This window comes from Gymnoscopelus microlampas (genome assembly GCF_963454915.1).
Source record: "Gymnoscopelus microlampas genome assembly, chromosome: 10".
In the NCBI taxonomy this organism is placed as follows: Eukaryota; Metazoa; Chordata; class Actinopteri; order Myctophiformes; family Myctophidae; genus Gymnoscopelus; species Gymnoscopelus microlampas.
In genome coordinates this window covers 22,198,844-22,223,064 of record NC_139947.1, presented here as the reverse complement: position 1 = coordinate 22,223,064, position 24,221 = coordinate 22,198,844, and the positions used below count along the sequence as shown (strand labels likewise).

Below are 24,221 nucleotides of genomic sequence, written 5' to 3'. Positions count from 1 at the left end.
GAGATGGTTTGAATCCTATAAAAAGATACCTGCCACTAACAACGGCAAAAGGATTTTCAATACATACAGTATAGTGTTATAATCCTAAAATCTGGCTACATAAATAACCATAGTCTACTGAGTTGCTTGTGACACTTCTCTTGCATAGGAAAATACCATCACTGAAATGATGTGGATTTATGTTGAAAGTGAAACATCATTGAGCACCATTAGTTCAAAGGCTAAGATGCACGCTGTGTAACAGAGTTAAAGCTGCAATCCGTAAATTTAAAGTCCCAGATTCGAACCCAAAGTATAAAATAGGGTTAAAGGTGTTAGTTCCTCATTTAGCTGGGGACCCCCCTGTATAACCTTCAAGGACTCCTTGAGGTCCCCGGACCCCACTGTGAGAACCAGTGCTGTAGGTAGGGGATGTGCAGAATAACGCGGGGGCAGCGGAGGCGTGCTCTGCCCACGTGAAACCCTTTGAACACTTATGAGCGACAGCTACAACCTTGTGAGGTGGCACCTCGCCAAGGAGCCCCGGGAGCAGCTAGTGTTAATGTGAACCCTATTAAATGCCCATCATCCCCTGTACCTATGACAGACGCTAGCTACCCCGGTCTGTGCCTCAGTAGGAAGCCCTGGCGCATCCTCTGCCGCATGCTAGGCGCCCATCTCCAAGCCCAGCCTAGCGTTGGGCGCGCCTCCCAGCTCATTAAGGGGCTGAGAGGCGAGGCAGTTAATTTGCGTCAGGAATGTGATGACAGCAGTCCATGACAGTCTGCAATGCACTAGTGTGTGTGTGTGTGTGTGTGTGTGTGTGTGTGTGTGTGTGTGTGTGTGTGTGTGTGTGTGTGTGTGTGTGTGTGTGTGTGTGTGTGTGTGTGTGTGTGTGTGTGTGTGTCTGTGTGTTTGGTGAGGGTGTGTGTGGGGGTGCTCTCTGCCAAATCAATAGTGGAGATACCAAGCTGGCATCAAATGCCACCACACATCAAAAGGAGACACGAGCCCCCTTCCTCCTCCTTTCTCTCACATTTTCTCTCTCTCCCTGCATCCCTTTCTCTACTCTCTGTCAGTAAGGACAAGTGGTGACGTCAGCCGCTCCATCCAGCTAGGAGGGGAAAGGTGGGGGGGGGGGGTGCCCACACCCCTCGCTCACGTGATAGGTTTGGCAGACGAAAAAAGAAAAAGTGAGAGACGAGAAGAGAGAGAAGGGTAAAGCCCCTCCATGTTAAGAGATTTACTCGCGGCATTAAAAACCAAGGCTTGCTGGGGGCCCTGTGCCAACATAGCAAGATGGGGGGGTGGGGGGGTGCTTCAGGAGAGAGAGGCTTTACTTGGCCTGTGCCAGCTCCCCTGACTCCATCAGTGTTATGAAACGGCAGCCTCTGCCAGCACGCAGGCAAGGAGACACTGCCTGCATCTATGGCATTCGTACTCTCCGAGTTACCGCAGCAATTACAGCAACTTGCACGTACTGTTTTGCTGAGGGCCGGAATTTATTTACTTTCTTCAGTGAACCTGTGGATTAATAAAGCAATAAGCCACTAGAGGTCGCCGTTTACCAAGTATTTTACAATGGCTGAGGGGCGTAGTGAGGCATGAGGTCGAGGCGCTAGCTATAATGACGCCGAGTGCATCCGACCCTCTCAGCCATTATAAAATAGGGTAAACTGAGACCTTGCGTGGCTCATTGCTTTTTTAAAGCCGTTACAAATATGGCAAATGAAAATCAAAGACATGTCCCAATTAAAACAGTTCTTAATAATTCACTACAAGAACAACTTCTACAAGAAAGTAGTTCCCGGCTACCAGGAAGAGCAACTTCCTGACAGAGACCAAGGAAGCTTATTTAAGGAAGCGACGCCGACCTAATTTTCTTTATCCAGCTATTCCGGCTGGACAGCTTATAAACAAACACTATTTCTGAACGATTGAGACCTTTGTAAAATACTCGGCTCAGGAAATTAAATTGTTTTCTGCTGTGTTGCTTTTTGACGTGTACACTGTATAATTTTATAGAGGCATCTTTAAAAGAGCACAATGTATGTTCCTAAACATGCCAAGTATCGCGAGACTGTCCACCTTTTCCTGTCTGGCAACCAAATCTCGCGATACCTCTGAGCCAGAAACGATACCTGCCTGTTCTGTACTACTGTTTAGATGCCTCAATAAAATTATGTACTGTGCACATCGAAAAGAAAGTGATTAGAAAACAACCTGTGATATGTCTTCTTTTATATTCCTGAACCAATTATATGACAACAGTCGCGATCGTTCAGAAATAGTGTTTGTTCATGAGCTGGTCCAGCCAGCTCCATTCACTGCCCTGTATTTCATTGAACTTCCATTGCGAGGTTTTCCACCCATGAGTGTCATGGTGCATCCCCGGCGTCCAGCGTCCCTTCCTTAAATAAGCTTCCTTGACAGAGACTAGTGCCAACTTTTCCAAAACAAACACATGGAGAAATGAAATTAACTGTAAACTCAATCTCATTGTAACTAAGATATTCGATAGAAATTCACAATTCTTTAAAGCCAGATTTAGCTGTGTCTGTGAACTTCCCGTGTAAATTGCTAGCCTAGCTACGAGAATCCAGCACAAGATGGGGGAGCGCTTGTTTTCCTTACAAGCCCCGCCCGAAGCCCCTCAGTCACTTGCCGTCCTACAGGGACGATGCTTAGGAGCCCTGCACGGCCGGGGCTTGTAAGGAAAACAAGGCTCCTCTTCTCTCATTCAGCTACAGATACACTGGATCACTGTAGAAACAGATAACGCACCTGTGATTGATATAAGCTGATCTAAGGAGTAGATTATAGTGTCTTTTATCACATCTATTAAACGGAAACCAGCCAATCAGAACCAAGGATTTACACTTCAGCGTATGGCGGTGTCGCACACCGCGAATAGAAGCTCTATACAAGCTCAGTTGATGGTATTTTGGAGCTTGCAGAGCCGCTATTTTCGGCCGGTGGCATCGTCGTACGACAGAGTATATAATTATATAATTAAACATACTGTTAGAATACAAATCCGGTTGGGTGATCACTTTTTTCATGGCCAATCACTAGCATAAAATAACATGTTTTTGCACAGCAAAAAGTGTTAAGAAATTAACACAGCCCGAGCCCTGCACAAATAGTTGTTTCCTTCCTCTCTTTAACGCCCCGAATGTCTTTATCTCTTCTTTACCCTGCTCTCGTTCCCTCGCAATATCCCCACTTTTCCCCTCGCCCCCGTCCTCCAGTCAGCATCTGGTAATGCTTTTAAGCCTCTTCTGTAAAAAAAATTGAAAAAAAGGGCAACATTTGCGCTAGTGAGCACACTGTTTGTTTTGGTCAACTCCCAAACCTTCCCTTCTCTCTCTCTCTCTCTCTCTCTCTATCGTTTCCCTTTCTGCGGTCTCTCTGCTTGCTCTCCTCTCACCGACACACAAACCCCCCATTTTCACACGAGAACTTACTCCTAAACCTAATATATTGGCCGTTGCACGACGGTGTCCCTCGAACGAAAGTAACCGATTGTCAAACTTGCGGGAGCGTCGTCGTTTGTAGCTTGAAAAAAATGCTATTTTCAAAGTTCTGCACCATTGCACGACAGAGGATAACAAGTGAGGCTCTACAGTGAGTATAATTAATATAAAGACGAGATGTAGAGGAAAGGCCGTTTATCCATCACTATTTCAAATAAACAGCCTCCCCCCACCCAAGCCAGAAACCCCCGCCCACTTGGTCCACCAGGGGAAGTCAAACCGAACGCACACGTTGTTTAACCTCAAAGCCTTCTATGGGGGAAAGCCTCTCCCCCCTCTCCCAGCAAGAGGCCTCTTTTCTGGTGTGCAGCTCCTCACCTCCCCCTCACCACTATAACACTCACTCAGATGAGGAAACAGCGTGTTTTGCAACACAACTGGCATGGACGCCGGGAGGGGGCAGCATTTATTTTTACTCTGCCACTCACAGCCCTGCTGGTGGAAGGGGTTCCATGATTAGCGGTGAGCTCCACCGCTGATTAAGGAGGTTATATCTCACCCCCCACCCACATCCAATACTGGGTGAAGGGAGGCTGTTTAGCAGGGTCTTAATCAGTAATCCTGAGATGAATTAGAGCAGTCTGTGCTGTGAGTAACGCTGCTGGCTTCATCAGCCAATCGGGTGGGTTGTGGGTGATAGGAATAGGAAGTTGTGTTTTGTATGCTTAAAGACTTGCGTACAGTAAGTGTATATATGTGTTTGTGTGTATAAAGTATATCAAAGGTTAAAAAGCAGTGAAAACATGGGACTGTTTTTTCTTCAACTCAGTCACAAAATGAACTGAAGGAATTCAATCCCATATAGGATGATCATGGGTACAGAAGAAATGTATTTTAATGCACTTATGGTTTTGCAGTGTGTTAATGCAATTAAATACGCTGTCCTCTTTTCAAATTATGCAAAAAAAATTAGGACATATACTAAGGTCACAATAACATTTACAAATGCAAGAATACTATCGTAGCTAGTGCAGTACATGACACTAATCATATGTTGAGGTCCCAAGAGGGCTTACTACCGAATGGCTTTAACCACATCTATATGTGGCGTGATGCATTGCGAGCTTGTAGACCAACTATTTTCGCCACATGACGCCGTCATGTAACAAAGTATAAAATAGAGCTTAGCCACATGAGTAGTATTCCTACTCTGGGGACAACATCCGGCGAAAATAGCAAATCTACAACCTCACAACGCAACATAAGTTGCGTTGTGAGTTTGTAGGTCGCCTATTTTCGGCGAAGAGGTTTGGTGTAGAGGGAAAAAAGGAAGGGGCCTACAGTAGTATAGGCCAACTAGGGTTTAAGTGGTTAATGGACAATTGTAGAGGTTTGGGTGGTATAGTTACCATGCCACAATATATCTCCAAATATTGGTAAACTACAGTATCTTCAGTAGTTGCTCCGTTATTTAGAAATTGTTTATCCAAAATATTCTCCCCACTGACTTGCATTGCATGATGAAACAGGTCTCAAAGTCACTCTTTTAGCACACAAACGAATGCGAACTAAGCAGATTATGTCAATGTCAAACCCGGCTCTGTGTTGTTGGTTTTTAGTTTTTTAATACAAATATCAACTTGCTGTTGATTTGACCATTTTAACATCCGAATCCAGTCCGGATCTTCTTCTTCATTCAAATGATGATGAATATACTAGTAAAAAAACAAAACAGAGCCAGGGTTTTTAATGTTGTACATCAGGGGTCGGCAATAGGCGGCCCGCGGGCCAAAATTGGCCCCCCAGAAATAATATCTGGCCCGTGAGATAATTTTGAAAAAAAAAAAAAAAAAAAAAAAAAAAAAAAAAAAAAAATTAGAAAAATATTTTTTTTAATTCGGTTTAATTATGTTAATGTTCACATTGTTGGTGCCATCAGTCACATATTAGTAAAGATACAGTATGAATGATTTACTGAAAAGTGTTATAAAAAAAGTATTAAAAATTAATGTTAAAATAATTATAAATACTTATTTCATAGAACCTGAACCCACTTTTGAAATCATGCATCATAGATTAGAGGAAAATGGAGAAGAAAAAAAAAATCACCAGAAAAATTGCCTGTGCTGATATTTAAACCGGAAAAAATGTTGATTTATATTGGTCAAACAGAACCGAATTAGACCCAAATTAGACCCGAATTAGACCGAGTTAGACCCGAATTAGACCCGAAAAATTTTGCGCGCGCGTGCATGTTCGCGGGGAGGCCCGGCCCGCGATGGAATGTCTGGGAGTGATATTGGCCCTAGGCTTATCTCAATTGCCTACCCCTGTTGTACATTGTCAATCTGCTTTGTTTGCTTTTTTTGTGCTAAAAGAGTCTTTGAGACCCGTTTCACTATAATGTGTAAATCAACAGAGAATATTTTGGATTAATAAAATTAATATTATTAATAAGATTAATAATAATTTGGATTATTAATGAATTGGATCAATTTCTAATCCACGGAGCAACTATTGAAGATAGCTTGCCAATATTACGAACATCATGGCAACCCAAACCTCTACCAAAGTGTCATTGTGCTTTGAGTGGTTAAAATCAGGCACACCTACTGTGCTGCAGGCACATGATCCACCCTCGTATCAGGTTCTGACTAACTGTGGAAGGCTCTGGGCTTTGCTCTGGTTTTCGTGTTGGAATGACTCCCACCTCTCTCCCCTCTCTTCAGGGACGTCATCAAGAGAATAGACCAGTCGGAGTTCGAGGGATTTGAATACATCAACCCCCTGCTGCTATCCACAGAAGAGTCTGTATGAGGGAGAGACTTGCTTCCTCTTTCGCCCACCTACTGTCTGTCCAAGCTGCCGTCTCAGCCAAAACTGACTAGCTAGCCAACTCTCTAAAGCGGAGGAAGAGGAGGGACAGGCCAACAGGGAGGACAAAGTCCTTGTGACCTGTGAGCAAGACTAAGGGCAAAATGCAAGTATAAGAACTCGTTTCGTTGTGGATCTGCATCATTCTGTTGGGGTACCAAACTCGTTTTCGGTGGTATCTACAAGAAAAAAAAAGACACTGGACTACAAACTGAGTTATGTTGTCTTCCCCTATTTTGTCTTTTTTTGTCTTCCTCCCTTTTGCCTCCTTTCCCCCTTTTTTTCCATCTTTGTGTCGACGCACGTCTGGCTTTGCAGTCTGAACAGAGAGCTACTTCATTCAGTGTGCCATCATAAACAGGTTCGAACCCTCCTCGCATCCCTGGATGAATATGACAGTTCTACTTCAGAACTTGAACATTTTATGTGCACTTTTTTTTTTGCCAATTCTTTTTTTTCTAACTAGTAGGAGGGGGGGGTCGCACCTCTAGTGAAACGAGAATGTAAAATGAAGGAAAAATAAGTGATAAGTTATTATTGTGTATTATAATGTAGGTAGCGAATCCAAGATTGACGATGCCTTTTTATTGATGCAAGTGGCACATTTTCATCCATGACCATGAACTTTCTTTTTTATTTGTGTTATCCCACAGTGGTTGGTTTTCATGTGCAATGGGAAAAAACACTCACTGGGCGACAGCTTTTTATTTAAGAAGTGCCTCAAAGATCCACCTATTACCATGTGTCTGATTGCACTTATCTCTTTTTAAAATAAAATAAAATGTCTTTACTGGTGGGGACAGTTGGTGAAGACCAACTGGAACCATGTTTAGACTATGCCATACAAATCTATTAACGGAATGATACTTCTGGATCATAGTGGGGTCTGCCACAGTCCTGGCAGAAATATCACAGAATCTTACAAACTTTTAACAAATCAATGAAGAAACAAAAAAGAAAAAAAGAATAGAATTACTTTCTTATTCTTTTTTTGCTTGGTACCGACTGGTTTTTCAATGCACAAACATTTAACCACATTAACCCTGGCGTCCCTATTTTGGGGGCAGGCAAAAAAAAAAGAAAATGTTTTCAAAAATAGCAAAAATAACAGATCTACAAGCTCACAAAAGCATCACATTGTGATGCTTTGTGAGCTTGTAGTTTGTCTATTTTCACCCCTTGACACCATCTTAAACATAGGGCTTAAGTGATTAAACTAACCAAAACAGACAATGTCTGGAACTGGTGGTATCATCGTGATGACCATCCAGTAGAGACATCGTTATGTGAGACCGTGAATATGATAAAAGCCTGTGCTGCTGGGTCTCTGAACATAAAATTAACTTCTCTTCAAAATACATATCCCAGACGGAGATGCGCTGGCATTCAAAGGACTACAGCAGGCTGCATCCCTCATAAGCCACTGTTTCGGTGTTCTATACACACGGAACCCTGTATTGGCTTACGGAAGGGCTTTATGATGAAATCTGGTACAAAGCATGCACAGCTGCAAAGTTATCTTTCAAATAAGCGCACTGATAAAACTCTTTTCCCATTAACAGAAATAACAATCTGCCTCAGACGGTTCCTTGGGCAGAAAATATTAGCTTTCCGAGACTCCAACATTTGTGCACTTCCTCTAAGAAATTGAGGAGACCTTTTGGAGCAGGGATTATTTGATCAAATCTGACCCATGCTCTTTGATAACGGCATAATAGGATTAATTAGACGGTCTCGAGTCAAAGGGTCTCAGTTAGCTGGAGGGCCATTATAAGCAAGGAAGAAAAAATAGGGATGGATGGGTAAGATATGGAAAGAGAGAGGAGAGATAATAAAAGGCAGTTGTGTAGTCAGTAATTAGTCACATCCATGAGAACACACACATATACACACACAGCTGGAAAATCACTTCAATATTAAGGGGGAGTCCCCACCTTTTACCAATGCCGTCTAATTTGCTGCATTTCATTAATACCATTTGTTTTATGACTTATGAAGTCTTTTTGTACGCCAGGACATACATTTGTGACATTCTTTTCTTGAGGGACCAAAGGATGAGCCGGGAGTCCTTGAAATCATAATACACTACAATGAAGGCCGTTCAAAATGAGGAAGAAAGAACCTTTATTTAAAAAACATAAAGAAAAAAAAAATTACTCAGTCCATGATTTATTTTGTTCTAACATTTGCTGGTTGGATGTGCTTAATTCTGCTTTAACGCATCTTTGTAAATATCTGTAATTATTAAAAATGATACTGGTTTTCCGTGAACAGAGTCATGCCTTTTTTTTTCTCTGCAGGCGGTGGCAAAGAAATAAATAAATGCAGATGCTAAATATTAGTCTGCTTTTTACATCTGGGAATTGGCTTTGCAATAAACCAGGAAATCTGGAGCGTTAGATCTCCGATAATTAATTAATGATTCAACACAGAAATAACGAGAAAGAAGACATTTGCAAACGCTGATTTAACCCCACTCCCTATGTATTTACATGATGAAGAGAATTGAAATGTTTGCTCCAAACTGATTTACAACAGGAGAATTCAGTGGGTCTCACAAGTACAGACACATATTCCAGATTGTGTAGACTTTAGGTTCATTTTGTAGCCCCTTGAGATCATCCCAAATCAAGTCTATAGAATCTGTCAAACTATAGATGCAGGAAAGGGATACAAATAGATGCACGATACGATACATGATATTGGTCTCACGATATCGATACAATATATGGGCGGGAAAAAAGCTTATGGAAATATATGGGGGGGGGGGGAGCAAATGCAAACAAATACTTCAGTTTTTGGATTAGGATTATTGCAAAAAAACGTATCGCGATATATCGCGGGACGATATATCGGCACACCCCTATATAGTTGGGTCATCTGTGGCACTTCCGTGACCGTGGAGAGTGAAGGTCCGTTTCTCAATGGATTTGTCATCTAGGAGGGTTATTAAACAAATTTAGCCGGGGTGTATTTTTAAAAGGGGCGGGGAAAGTTTTTGAGAGACCAAAATCCAAAATGGCGATCGTGAAAATGAACTTTTTAATGGTTTGACCTACAAAGATGCACAATACATGGTTTCAGAGCTTATTTTGGTCAAGGAATACATATTTGGTCTTTATATAATGATTTGACCTATTGTTGACCTTCAAATGCAAGATGGCTGCCAATTATGAGCTCCAAAAGGTTTTTCTTTCAAAATCGTCACAGAGCCTTCTTATTAGGCTCTAATGAAAGCTCTGCTCATGATGAGTTGAATAATATACAGTATAAGTACACAGAAGTCATCTCTGAGGTCAATACAGTCACTGTTTGTGTGTAAACAACAGTTACTGAGTTGCAGTTTCCCATTAAATAGTATAGGCTACTGAGAATATGGTGTCCAGTTCATCCCATCACATAATGAACCAAGCCTCAAATCACTCTAAGATTGCCACATTGTTGACTTGACCTGGAACCATACCCAGGACATCCAGGACCTCTGGTTCACCAGGCAGGCCCACTAACCACTCTGCTATGGCACTCTGATTAACATCATGTCAGAAAATGAAAGGAAACAAAAGTCTGACTATACTGAGTCAGAGTCAAGCTTTATAAAATGTAAGTTGTGTAAAAAAAAGTCTGACTATACTAAGTTGTTATTTGTTTGTTTAAGTCAGGCTATGCTCTACTCAGAGTCATAAGTTTACAAAATGTACTAAAGTACAGTGAACGTCTGTGCGGTTTGTCTCCATCACTGAAAATCACGTACCTGTAAACAGATATAAAACTGCTGTCCTGTGCAGTTGGGGTGAAAAAACACAACCAATTTCACTCCTAATGATACCTATTTGATTTGACATCCTGACTTGCTGTTGTGGCTGAGCCTTGAACCTGTTACCTGCGGATCACTAGTCAGTGACTCTATCCATTCCTACAGCTGTTTCCTTGGAGTCTGTGGTTGTAAAACCTTTTGTTGTCAACCCCCCAAATTGACATGTATTTGGGCAGTGGACCCCAATGTGAAAAGTAACACATTTGTTTTAAGTTATTCAATGTTAGGGACCAAAAAAGGTCACTACAAAGTACTACCAATCAACTCTAAATTGCCTGAAACGTACTCCTAACAGGTTTTTTGGGGGACGATTTTGGCCTCCACACTTAGTGATTTTTTCGGATTTAACTTTCGTTTCGGTAGTGACAAACTTTCGTTTCGGTAGTGACACAATGGTGAAAAAATAAATGTATTTGTCTTGTTTGTTGTTCAAGTCAAAGCACCAGGAAGGCTGTATTTCTTGGCCAACAGTTAGCTCAATGGGTTGAGACGCAGTATTCATGATCCAGAGGTCTTGAGTTCAAATCCCACTGGTGTCTTTACTGTGATGCTTCCCTTTGCAGACTAACTTCTAGAAAAACAAGTTAATTCTAAAAAAAAAACAAAACAAGTTAAAACCACTAGGAAACCTGTAACTCTCAGCCAACAGCATAGCTCAACTGGTAGAGCGTCTGTCCAATAACATGACTTGACTTGACTTGACTGGGTTCGATTCCCACTCAAGTCAAGTGTCCCCGGTAACTTGGGGCAACGGATAAATTGACTGATATCCTTAGTGATGCTTCCCTTTGCAGACTAACTTCTAGAAAAACAAGTTAATTCTAAAAAAAAAAAAAAAAACAAGTTAAAACCACTAGGAAACCTGTAACTCTCAGCCAACAGCATAGCTCAACTGGTAGAGCGTCTGTCCAATAACATGACTTGACTTGACTTGACTGGGTTCGATTCACACTCGAGTCAAGTGTCCCCGGTAACTTGGGTCATGTTATTGGACAGACGCTCTACCAGTTGAGCTATGCTGTTGGCTGAGAGCTACAGGTTTCCTGGTGGTTTTAACTTGTTTTTCTAGAAGTTATTCTGCAAAGGGAAGCATCACGAAGGATATCAGTCAATTTATCCGTTGCCCCAAGTTACCGGGGACACTTGACTCGAGTGGGAATCGAATCCACTCAAGTCAAGTCATATTATTGGACAGACGCTCTATCAGTTGAGCTATGCCGTTGGCTGAGAGTTACAGGTTTCCTGGTGGTTTTAACTTGTTTTTCTAGAAGTTATTCTGCAAAGGGAAGCATCACGAAGGATATCAGTCAATTTATCCGTTGCCCCAAGTTACCGGGGACACTTGACTCGAGTGGGAATCGAACCCACTCAAGTCAAGTCAAGTCATGTTATTGGACAGACGCTCTACCAGTTGAGCTAAGCTGTTTGCTGAGTCACAGGTTTCCTGGTGGTTTTAACTTGTTTTTCTAGAAGTTAGTCTGCAAAGGGAAGCATCACAGTAAAGACACCAGTGGGATTTGAACTCAAGACCTCTGGATCATGAATACTGCGTCTCAACCCATTGAGCTAACTGTTGGCCAAGAAATACAGCCTTCCTGGTGCTTTGACTTGAACAACAAACAAGACAAATACATTTATTTTTTCACCATTATGTCACTACCGAAAAGAAAGTTAAATCCAAAAAAATCACTAAGTGTGGAGGCCAAAATCGTCCCCCCAAAAACCTGTTAGGAGTACGTTTCAGGCAATTTAGAGTTGATTGGTAGTACTTTGTAGTGACCTTTTTTGGTCCCTAACATTGAATAACTTAAAACAAATGTGTTACTTTTCACATTGGGGTCCACTGCCCAAATACATGTCAATTTGGGGGGTTGACAAGTGACAGTGTGGAGGCCAAAATCGTCCCCCCAAAAACCTGTTAGGAGTATGTTTCAGACAATTTAGAGTTGATTGGTAATTTTCGTTTCGGTAAAATTTATTTTACCGAAAGGTAAAATTTATTTTACCGAAACGAAAGTTAAATCCGAAAAAATTACTAAGTGTGGAGGCCAAAATCGTCCCCCCAAAAACCTGTTAGGAGTACGTTTCAGACAATTTAGAGTTGATTGGTAATTTTCGTTTCGGTAAAATTTATTTTACCGAAACGAAAGTTAAATCCGAAAAAATCACAAAGTGTGGAGGCCAAAATCGTCCCCCCAAAAACCTGTTAGGAGTACGTTTCAGGCAATTTAGAGTTGATTGGTAGTACTTTGTAGTGACTTTTTTTGGTCCCTAACATTGAATAACTTAAAACAAATGTGTTACTTTTCACATTGGGGTCCACTGCCCAAATACATGTCAATTTGGGGGGTTGACAACAAAACGTTTTAGAACCACAAACTCCAAGGAAACAGCTGTAGGTGAATGGATAGAGTCACTGACTAGTGAGCCGCTGGTAACAGGTTCAAGGCTCAGCCACAGCAGCAAGTCAGGATGTCAAATCAAATAGGTATTATTAGGAGTGAAATGGTTGTGTTTTTTCACCCCAACTGCACAGGACAGCAGTTTTATATCTGTTTACACATGTACGTGATTTTCAGTGATGGAGACAAACCGCACAGACGTTCACTGTACTTTAGTACATTTTGTAAACTTATGACTCTGAGTAGAGCATAGCCTGACTAATCTCTCAAGAACAGATTCCGACCTGCGGTGGAATCTGTCGGAGCGGTTCGTCCTAACCAGTGCGCATTGGCTAAAAGTGGGCGTGCCTTCAGATCAGGAAGTGGGCCGCGCTTTACCCAATCAAATGTAGTGGGCGGGATTCACGTGTCCATCCACCATGATCCACCCTCCCCCCCTCGAAACTAGCCGAAACTAATTTAACAATAGCGTCCTCGGAGCGGACAAAACCACGGAAAGATATTCACATTTTAAATTACTCTTTCATCATAGAAACAAGTGGGCTTATAACCAAAACCATCCATGTTCTCTGGGAGAAGTGGTGTTAGTGTTCCGTGTAGAAATATTGTTAGTGGGAATGAAAACATGGTCGCACCAACCGGAAGTGATGCGCTATAGGCAGACATGAAACCGGTGTTTCCCTGCGCTCTAGTCTAACATTATACTCCTGCCAGACTCCACAGAATATCAGAAAAGCAGAGGTCGCTGTTTTTCATTTTCTGTGGGGTCTGGCTACGCGAGACTATAGCCTGACTTAAACAAACAAATAACAACTTAGTATAGTCAGACTTTTTTTTACACAACTTACATTTTATAAAGCTTGACTCTGACTCAGTATAGTCAGACTTATGTTTCCTTTCATTTTCTGACATAATGTTAATCAGAGTGCCATAGCAGAGTGGTTAGTGGGCCTGCCTGGTGAACCAGAGGTCCTGGATGTCCTGGGTACGGTTCCAGGTCAAGTCAACAATGTGGCAATCTTAGAGTGATTTGAGGCTTGGTTCATTATGTGATGGGATGAACTGGACACCATATTCTCAGTAGCCTACACTATTTAATGGGAAACTGCAACTCAGTAACTGTTGTTTACACACAAACAGTGACTGTATTGACCTCAGAGATGACTTCTGTGTACTTATACTGTATATTATTCAACTCATCATGAGCAGAGCTTTCATTAGAGCCTAATAAGAAGGCTCTGTGACGATTTTGAAAGAAAAACCTTTTGGAGCTCATAATTGGCAGCCATCTTGCATTTGAAGGTCAACAATAGGTCAAATCATTATATAAAGACCAAATATGTATTCCTTGACCAAAATAAGCTCTGAAACCATGTATTGTGCATCTTTGTAGGTCAAACCATTAAAAAGTTCATTTTCACGGTCGCCATTTTGGATTTTGGTCTCTCAAAAAGTTTCCCCGCCCCTTTTAAAAATACACCCCGGCTAAATTTGTTTAATAACCCTCCTAGATGACAAATCCATTGAGAAACGGACCTTCGCTCTCCACGGTCACGGAAGTGCCACAGATGACCCAACTAATATACAAATGTACAGATTTTTTTCTCCATCTTTCTTTCACACTAAGCAAAGGCTTTACAGTGTGGAATTAAATATCTTATATCTTATCTTTTTATACAACATGATGAAATGCCATTTTTGTTAGAAATGTGAATCTCTATATTCTAATACATTGTAACCATTTGAGTGTTGACTGTTCAGTAACAGAGGTCTCCCCATCTCTCCAGCTTTTTAGTAAACAGAAAATACATTTTCAGATGGGTTACAAATTTCATCCAATCAGGAGTGAGAACCCCACAAAGATCATTTATCAGTTTGTGCTCCACTTCCAATTTGCTCTGATCATTCATTTGTTTTATTACTTCCAATGTTACTTGTTTATCCTGTATCAGGTCTTTTTTCTGATTGCATGAAATTAGTTTCCCAGAAACCCGTTTACTGAAGGTTGATGAGAGGGGCGCTGCTGACCTGCTCAAAAGGAGCTGAGTACAGAACAAGTCTAGAGGCAAAAGACAAATAACAAATAAACACACTCCAGTCGTCTGAAAGCCACTCCAGATAGAACATTACAAATGTTTAACGAAGCCACATTAGCATAGCCCGTTAGCAAAGCTATAAAAAACAGTAGAACCTAACACTGCAATTTGTGTTCTGCGTAGCAAGAGCTCTGGGCACGCTGGGTGTAGGACACAGGGGTTATCCCTACCGGCTGGATGACAGCCAACGTCTTCTCCACTCACCAGGTCATGTCCATGGTCATCTCTGACAGACACTGGGCCAGATGGCTGTCAATGTCCATCTGCGCGAACCTGGAGATGGAGGCACAGGGAGAGCCACTCTGATATTAGTCTCTCACACACGCACACAGAACAGCAGACATGACACTGTGCATGATGACCACAGATATTCACTGTGGCGTCAAGTGGAGCATCAGGAAAAATGCTACGGTGCCCAATTTTACTCATCACTGCTGTCGGGTGGAAACCTTGTATGTCCGAAAAAGGTGAAAATAGCCAATCTACAAGCTCACACAAATTATGAATTATGAATCATTCACTTGATCTCGCTCCAAGACAGTGCATTCTCAGTTCTCACTCTAGCACCAACCAGGGTACACACACACACACACACAGAGAGAGAGTCTATGAAGGAAGTTTTACATTATTATGTTGAAATAAATATACCAATACAAGTAGTTGTCTCTCATTTGGTTAGCCCACTCATGGATACGATGCGCAAAAATAGATATGCAAATATGTATTTTTTTTTTGAATGAATAATAACCAATTTTGAAAGCCCTAAAGCATACCCTATTCACATTAGGGCTGCAACTATCAAGTATCATCTTAGCGATTATTCTACCGATTGCTTTTTCCAATAATTGAAAAATAACGGAGCATGTTTTTTGGGATGCCTGTAATGAAATGATTTGAATCATTTTTTAAATAACTGACAAAATAAATTAGTCTGATTAAACACTTAATACGATTTTATACTTCGTCTTACCACAAGGAAAAAATAAAAACAATTTGATTGATAATTCTATTAAAATCTGTATTTTTTCCTATAATTTATTAAATCAAATAGTATGTTTGATTAACTGCTTCACCCCTAATTTGCATACTCATGGTGTTTATGGAAGCCCAATATCTTCCTTAGCCAGGGGAAGATTCCCCATTCAATGAGCGGTAGATATTTTGGCTTCCCATGTGGGAGATCAGGGTTCACATTCAGGTGGTTACAATACGGTGCATACTGTGTAATTCTACTCATACTCTGTGTACGTACATTCAAATCCTGTTCGTCTCTCTATACTGTATATACTACAGACTGGCTACTGAAACTACCCCATTTCCCCTTGGGCATCACGTGTTCTTGGTTGTAGAGTAGTGCAGATTCCTGAAGCCCCAGTCTTCTGACAGTCTGGTGAGGAAGGTCTTATGTTTTTTTCCTAGACATTGAAAATTGGGCAGACCAGACTCACTGCCTCATTCCCCCACTGCGACCCTTTCGTTTGCATTTTGGGTCTCATGCATTTTTTACTTAGCCCTGGGTTTAGAAGTGAGAGAATTTCTCCCCGTCTCCCATCTGCAACTTTCTGCCTTTTTCCTAGAGAGCACCAAGTGTGGAGGGGGATCTCTTTAGGACACAGAGAGAAAGACAGGGGGGGATGTTGAGGAGAAGAAAGATTTTTAGAAGGATGCCCTTCTGCGGTCTGGAAATCCCGCTGCGCATGCTACCCTTTCACACCCCTGCTCACACCACACATTAAACTCCTCTGTGTTAATTTAACTCTGAGAATGTCCAAATGTATTTGTATACTCTGTGCACTGTCTGGTAAACAGGGTCTCGCTGCAATAATACTTCTTTAACATTTGAAGACTGTGGCTCCAAAGCTTAGATCTCCACGCAGCAAAATCTGGAGTGTTCTTTTAACTCGATCCACCCGTCACAAACGAGTTAAATCAACATTCCAGATACAGTTTCTGTGTGGAAAAAGTAGTACTTACGCAAAGTACGTTTGCCTTACAAAATACAACCCTTTAAAATTGTGAATAATTACTGTGTTTTTCACAAGACGTATACATGGGACAGTGACATTTGTTTGTGTTTGCACAGAACGAGAAAGACGAAAGAGAAGTGACGGATGGAAAAAGGACAGAGTGGAGGGCAAAGGACAGAGCGATCACACCCTCCCTCCCTTGTTTTCTCTTCCAGGCCTCTCTTCCGTCCTCCTCTGTATTCCTGCAGACAGAAGTAGCCATTGTCTGTGCCGTGGTGACCCAGGGAGAGAGGCTCAGGGAGAGAGTAAAGCCAGGTTGTGCGGCCAGGGCCAAGGTACACATCGGCTGGCTAAAGATGTGCGGGGCTGGGCCAGAACCCGCGACCATTGCAACACAAAGCCCGGCCTGTTCCGAGAGGGACAGAAAGAGAGAGACTTAGAGAGAGCGAGAAAGAGACAGAATGAGAGAGAGAGACAGTATGAGAGACAGAATGAGAGAGAGAGAGAAAGACAGTAAGAGAGAGCGAGAGAGAGATAGAGAGATACATCTGGCTCCTGGCCCAAAGCCCCAGCTCCTCTACCTCGTCAACTACACTCAACAAGTCCACCTCGCTCCAAATTGACTTTTTGACCCATTCCGATAAATAATTTACCGTCTTGCTCTGGAGGCCGACCCTCTCTCCAGCTTGTTGACGTGCTCTCCCAGTCTAGGGGGGGAGGCTTACGCAATCAGGGATATGTCAATGTGGGAAGTCAATGAGAAGACGTAATATTCCACAACATACAAAAGGTGCTTATAATGTGGAACCAATCCATCGCGGAGGGGGGGGGGGGCTCAAAATGCAACTGCAGCCAACTCAGGCGGGAGGCAGAATTAACCACATAAGCCCTATATAATTTGTCATACGATGAATAATGCAAAACGTTGTGATCCTGTAGATCGGCTAATTCCTCTATTTTTGACAGATTTCGATGTCCAAAATAGGGACGCCAAGTTGAAAGTGGTTAACCTCACGTATATTTGAAAGTAATTGAGATAAGAGATAACAGAACCTCCTTCGGTGGCTGGGTGGCCGCAATTTATCGCTGTAGTGAAAGAAATGAAACGGTGGGAAAATAAGTACAACTGGAAATGAAAACAAGAGCAGGAAAACTAATGGATATTAATAATCTATCAATTCATGCAGCAACGTGAGTATGAGCTAAAAATAATAAGAAAGAAAGAAAGAAAAGAGTGATGGACATAGCCAGGAATGAGAGAGTGAACACATAACCTAATAATCAAGCCAATAACAATAAAAATATAAGTCCATTGATTCATTGTACCCCAAAAAGAACTCAAAATGACTGAATGAAATTGGTCCATTTCTAAACTCTCAAAAGTCAAATAACCCTGGTGTCCTTATTTTGTATACGTCATTATCTGTGAAAATCTTCAAAACATTTCACACATTTACTAAAATCTTCAGAATTGTTTCTAAAACCTTCAAAACAAATTCAAAAATAGCGAAAATACTACATCCACAATCTCACAACACATCGTGATGCAACACGTTGTGAGCTTGTAGTTCAGATATTTATGCTATTTTTGAAGAGATTATAATAATAAAAGTATAAAATAGGGCTTAGATGGTTAATACATGTTTTACTGGGCATCCTTCTTTGAACGCTTACCCGGCAGGGAACGCCACCAGACACATGGGACAGCTCTGCAGACTCTCTACACCACCGCCACCACTGCTCCCAGACGCCCCCGGCACCACCTTGCCCTCCACACTTCTTTTATTGACCCCTTGCCCCTCCTGCAGAGGAGGGCAGCCGTCCGAGTTCTCTCTCTGGCACACAGGCGGCCTTTTGGTCACTCTCATCAAGCTCTCCCCGTCTCCGTCCCCTGTCCCCCTCCTCTCGTTCGGCGCAATGATCCCAGGTTGGGGCGGTGGCGCCTTCATCCAGCTTTGCATGGAGGTCTGGCTCTCCTTGAAGCTTTCCGGACAGCTTTTGGCAAACGCTCTGCAAGGCGCCCGCTCAGAGCTTTTCCTTTGTGTTGCTTTGCTGGACGTTGCATGACCCCGGTCATCTAGTGTCCCCTGTCTCTTTAGGCGTGAGACACCATGGGACGTGCCGGCAGTCCTCTGCTGTGGGTCGTCCTCTCTGTGGGAAGATGAAGGAGAGCCAGGGCTGTGTGGCGATTGTCCCTTGTTGACGGGGAGGGGCACTTCCTCAGGGGTGGCGTTGACACACAGATAGTCTGGAGTAGCTGAAGGCCCTGGAATGGCAGAGAGTTCGGGGAAGGGAGGCACTTCTTCACCGAGGCCCGGCCACCTCCACTTCCCCAACTGGTCTGTTGTGGGTGTCTAAGATGACAGAAATGTCCATAGATTACAGTATTAGGAACAAAGATTGCATGTAAACGCTGGGGAGTTCAGAATGTAGCTGACCATGGTCCATTAGGGTTCGGGTATGTATTTCTTTTGTTTTTACACAATTCTCAAATATTCAATTGATCAAAAAAGTAACAATCATTAACAAGATGATCAATAGTTACAGCCCTACATCATTCTATGGTTAGTAAGTCATGGACATTTGAATTGTATTCCGTCTTTTCAGATAGACTTTTCCAATTAATCTGCACTTTGAAGTATATCAAAACACTATGATTAGATAATGTAACTTTGACTGCAGCCAATCTCATATATTCTGTGACTCTCCTGGCAACACCCTCCACTTCACACTTCCATCTCTCGGGCTCGCCATATGTCTGTCACATTAACCTGACTCTAGCTACAGCAGGCTAGCTGAAGGGCTCCTTCGGCCCCAAGAACTATAAAATACTAAATACGTTTCTTAGAGAGGGCCCTGGGAGTGAATTATTTAGCCAATGCAAGGTTGCATCAGCTATCTGTCAAAGTGATTGGTTCATGTTGTGTGCCGCGTGGCCTAGAACTGCCACCGGAGCACTGAGAGCTAGCACCCGCCAGAGGCTGTATGCCAGTCTGGGAGGGACAGTGCAGCTGTCATTTTTGCTGAGCTCAGCATCCGGCGAGCTATTTTCATCTTTCAGCGGCGTGTTCCTTAGAATACGACATGCCCATGAGACCAGAAAAATTCCCTTTTCGTCTGATTCATTGACAGGAGTTTATGGCAGGGAGTTGAGCAGAAAGGAAATGCAACCTCACCAACTCTTCATCAACTGTTGCGAATAGCATCATTGTAAAATTGGACCACTGTACTAATTGCAAAATGTTAATAAAGTATTCAATCAATCAATCAGTCAGTCGTGGTGCAATGCCTTGTCAGCTTGTAGATCTATTATTTTTTTAAGTAAAAAAAAGAAAGTTGAACATTTATGGAAGTTGTGGCCTGTAATGTCATGACCAAAATAGGGACGCCAGGTTGAAAATGGTTAACTCATCAATATGGGACAATAACATCCTCCTAACTAATGATGCGAAGCCTGCAGAGTTAGTTCAGGCAGACAATGGAGCGCCAATTCCTGATCGGCTGATTGGGACGGGCTATTTAAACCTCACTGCTCACTCTTTTTGCTGCTGCTCTGCCATCTTGCTGCTCTGCTATGCTGCTGCTCTACTGTTGCTTAGTTTGTGCTCTGCTCTATGAGGTTTTTTTTGTGCTCCCACCACCACCTTAGCATCCACCTGATGGGCTCTGTTTCTATATGATTCCTTTATGGGGGGGTCTATTTCATTCCCTGTTAAATCTTTTTGGCAAATCATTTATTGTAATATTTCATGCTTACAGGGAATGAATGAAATGAGACCGAGCCTTGATGCCAAATATTCGTATAGATATTTATGCTCAATATATTTATGCTCAATAAATATATTTATTAAATCCAAGAGTTGTCTGACTGAAATAGAAGAATGGTCTATAACAGAGCTGCTCATTCAGTGAGTCAGGATCCATGTCAGTTGTAAGATATATAATAAGAAGCCTGCTTAGGCGAATTGTTCTAAGTGTTTCACCGTTGACAGATTGATTGTATATTGTTCATTATTGCTCATTAGATTAATTGTAGATTGACTGTACATATTTATCCTGATAATATGGTGGGAATATTATTCCCACTGTGTAGCCGTGCTGCCACTGTACGTACATCAGTCTACTTTGACACGACAATTGTAAGTGCAGACTGTAACTAAAGTGCAGACTGTTCCTTTAGAGTAGAGTCTACTCTAAAGGAACAGTCTGCACTTACAATCTTTGCATTGTTTTATATAGCGCAGCGGCAGTCTGACAAACGGACATGTTTTCCGCTCCTCATCAGCATCCAAAAACGCTGATGAAGCCTGAGTAATAGAAGGCCAATAGATAACTTGTGAAAGCAGTACTCACATGTTTTACTTAAGTAAAAGCATCAATGCCATAACATAGAAATAATCTGTTAAAAGTAAAAGTCTGTATTAACTCATTCAGTGCTTGACTTATTTCTGGCAGTTTGGCTCTGAGTGCCAGAGCTAAAATTAATTGTAAAAAAAAAGTGCTTAGGAGCCAAGATACAGCCTTTATCAGTAAGAAGTTAAACAAAAGCATGGGTTTCCGAGGCTAAACAAAGAGTGAATGGAGCAGAACATTTTCAAATCATCATATCTTGGGTTCTGAACATTTTTTCCAAAAAAATAAATAATAATAACTGTAGTGCCGTAAAAAGCGCAATATTTCCATATGATATGTAGTGGACTGCAGCTGGTCTAGTGGAGTAGAAGACGTATAAAGTATTTAAAAAATGGAAATAAATACACAAGTAAAGTAAAAGTACCCCAAGACTGTACTTAAGTATAGTACTTGAGTAAATGTACCTAGTTACTTCACAGCTGAACTTACCACAGCAGAGGATGCTGTTGGAAGATCAGGAACGACAGATCCCCACTCATCTTGAGTGTCAAGGCTTGACAGAGCAGACTTTAATGTCAAGGCCCACAGGTTTTCCAATGCACACAGGTCGTTCCGATTCCACCATCTTACAGTGGAATCTACTGGCCTGTAAATGACATCAGATAGGGGTTCTTCTGTTATCACGTTCAAAATGAATCAATACACACACACACACACACACACACACACACACACACACACACACACACACACACACACACACACACACACACACACACACAGCAGCAGCACAACTTTAGAGTTTTAACCTCTGTTTGTCATTTGTTCTTTACTTGACTAACTTTTCAACAGGTTAGTTTGTGATTTAGAAGTTTTTACTTTAAGAGTGCACAAGTACACATGGACTGACCAGGTTAGTAATTTTATGGAACCGGCTGAGGAGAGAAGTGATTTAAACGCTTTTTTCAACTCGTTGGATAGATTTTATTGTACGTTAAAATTTCAAACATCTGAGAGCATTTTAGAAAACCTTTCCTTTTTGGATACGATGTGCAGAAAGGGGTAAGAAACATGTAAAGTGGAAAATGTGCGGACAATTTTCACCCAAACGGCACCGACAAACGAGGAACCTCATCGCGGAGGGAGAGGTTCCGTCGGAGCTACTACACAATCAGAGTTAAACACAATTACACATTAGCTTTAGCACAAATTAAAGCAACACACCCCTTGGTCGACTTGTCCAACAACTCAGTAGTTGGACAGAACGGAGAATTGTTCTTCTGCAGCGCGTTGTTTTTTGAATGTGTTTCCGTTCGGGACTCGTCCACAGATAACTTCCTTCTTTTCAGTTTGGATATAGAGTGTGATCTTTCAGCCATCTCCAATGATCTTCGTCTTAAGCTGTCTTCTTTATGTTCAATGATCTTAGACTTCAGGGATATGCATCTTCATGACTGTGTTGTGTTACTTCTCAAAACTCGCGGCAGCAAATTAATGGTTATGGGACAGAGTAGACTTCCGTGTTTGTGTGGTGACGTCATGACAATATGATCAATCAGAACATCACAAGGGAAACCATTGGTCCAAAGACAGCCTGCAAAAATCAATACCAAACCATAACATTGTGACAGTGCTAGTGGTGGATGTAAACTAATTACATGTACTCAAGTACTGTACTTAAGAGTAATTTTGAGGTACTTTTACTTTACTTGAGTATTTCAATACTCGTTTCAATACTTTTACTTCAACTACATCTCAGAGGCAAATATTGTACTTTTACTCCACTACAATTATTTGAAAACTTAGTTAGAAAACTAGTTACAAGTTACTTTGTAATTATTATGACAAAACATACATTGACCACTTCAACCCTAATAAAATTTTGGCCATTTGAAAAGAGACGATCTACAAGCTCACAACGCGTTGTGATCTACAATTTTGGAAAGATTTAAATAAATTGTATACATATGATACCTTGTGAAAAGTATATTTTGATGGCAATACTTTTGCACTTTTACTCATTAAAATTTGGATTACTTGACTTTTACTTCTAACATAGTATTTATACATTGAAGTATTGATACGTTAATTTAAGACATTTTGTACATTTTCCACCACTGTACGTGCCCTAAGGTCTGAACTGCCATTTATCAAGATTGTTTTGTGTTGCAATAATAATAATAATAAATATAGCTGCAAGCAGCGATAATACGGGGCCAGGGAATGCAGAAAGAAATAAGAAAGAAGCAATGATAAGTAATATGCACAATAAGCCATAGAAACATAGAAGACTGAACTTGAGAGAAAGAAGACCATGCAATTAACATGAGCATTTTAAACCCTCACTAACCCTAACCTCAGTAAAACAACGCCTAAGCCTATCCTCAAGAAACACTACGTGTAAACCTAAGAATGCCAAATCATGATCACCTCAATACATTGTCGGGGACGGGGATTGAACCAGCGCCCTACGGAAAGGGCGCTGGCCTGAAAGGCTGCCTCTGACTGAAAGTAGCCGATCTACAAGCTCACAAAACATTGCTATCTGAAAAGTTCTGAGATTGTAGATCGGCTATTTTCACAATGAAGTTTGTCATACATTGCAAAAACATACTCTCTCAAAGAAGAATTTCATGTTACCATTAACAGTTGCACATGCATTAATTGATACAGTCATGTTTTGTGCGATACAATTGAAAAGTAGCCACCATGAGGTGAGGCTTGAACCGGCGACCCTGCGATCCAGAGGCTGATGCTGAAGCGAGAAGCCATTGGACCAACAGTCCAGAACCAGTGAAAAAGGAATTGACACAGATGATACAGTTTCACGCAAATAGCAGAAAAATCCTGGGTTTAAGTGTTTTTCAAACTGCTCAAAATGTAGGACAATCTAGGCAGAGAGAGAGAGAGAGAGAGAGAGAGAGAGAGAGAGAGAGAGAGAGAGAGAGAGAGAGAGAGAGAGAGATGGAAACGGAATAGATTGAAAAGAGAGAGACATGGAAACATAATAGATTGAAGAGAGAGAGAGATGGAAACATAATAGATTGAAGAGAGAGAGAGATGGAAGCAGAATGGATTGATTAGACATCTCAACCTATTGCCATTAACAGGAATCGAACTCTCAACCTTCAGATTGACAGGCTGCAACACTACCTACTGTATAGTGCTATAGCTTTGTCCAGGCTGAGGTTGTCTGTTGAAGATAAAAGTGAACCAGTGAAAGCAGCCGATCTACAAGCTCAGAAACACGTTGCTATCTG

At 41.7% G+C, this 24,221-nt stretch overlaps 2 protein-coding genes across 5 annotated transcripts in view; one reads left to right on the top strand and one right to left on the bottom strand.

The window, feature by feature from the left end:
* prkcz (protein kinase C, zeta) overlaps positions 1-8,289 on the top strand; it is a 130,374-nt gene extending 122,085 nt beyond the window's left edge. For both annotated transcript variants that reach the window (XM_084070405.1, XM_084070404.1), the window contains one exon: positions 6,185-8,289. In XM_084070405.1, the coding sequence (XP_083926531.1) occupies positions 6,185-6,272 (88 nt within the window). In that variant the 3' untranslated portion in view covers positions 6,273-8,289. The remainder of the gene's footprint in view (positions 1-6,184) is intronic.
* LOC311054436 (uncharacterized protein) overlaps positions 1-22,421 on the bottom strand; it is a 34,337-nt gene extending 11,916 nt beyond the window's left edge. Inside the window, exons 1-5 of one of the 3 annotated variants that reach the window (XR_014601725.1) lie at positions 22,186-22,421; positions 21,451-21,607; positions 18,283-18,962; positions 14,124-14,914; positions 8,425-9,192 (exon numbers count right to left, since the gene is read on the bottom strand). Coding sequence is in view for 1 of the 3 variants with exons in the window: in XM_084070407.1 (XP_083926533.1) it covers positions 14,842-14,914; positions 18,283-18,962; positions 21,451-21,607; positions 22,186-22,340 (1,065 nt within the window). In the remaining 2 variants the exon portion in view is untranslated. Of the gene's footprint in view, positions 1-8,424; positions 9,193-14,031; positions 14,915-18,282; positions 18,963-21,450; positions 21,608-22,185 lie in introns of those variants that run through there. The other 2 variants (XR_014601724.1, XM_084070407.1) reach the window with 2 other exon arrangements.
* Positions 22,422-24,221: the final 1,800 nt, after the last annotated feature.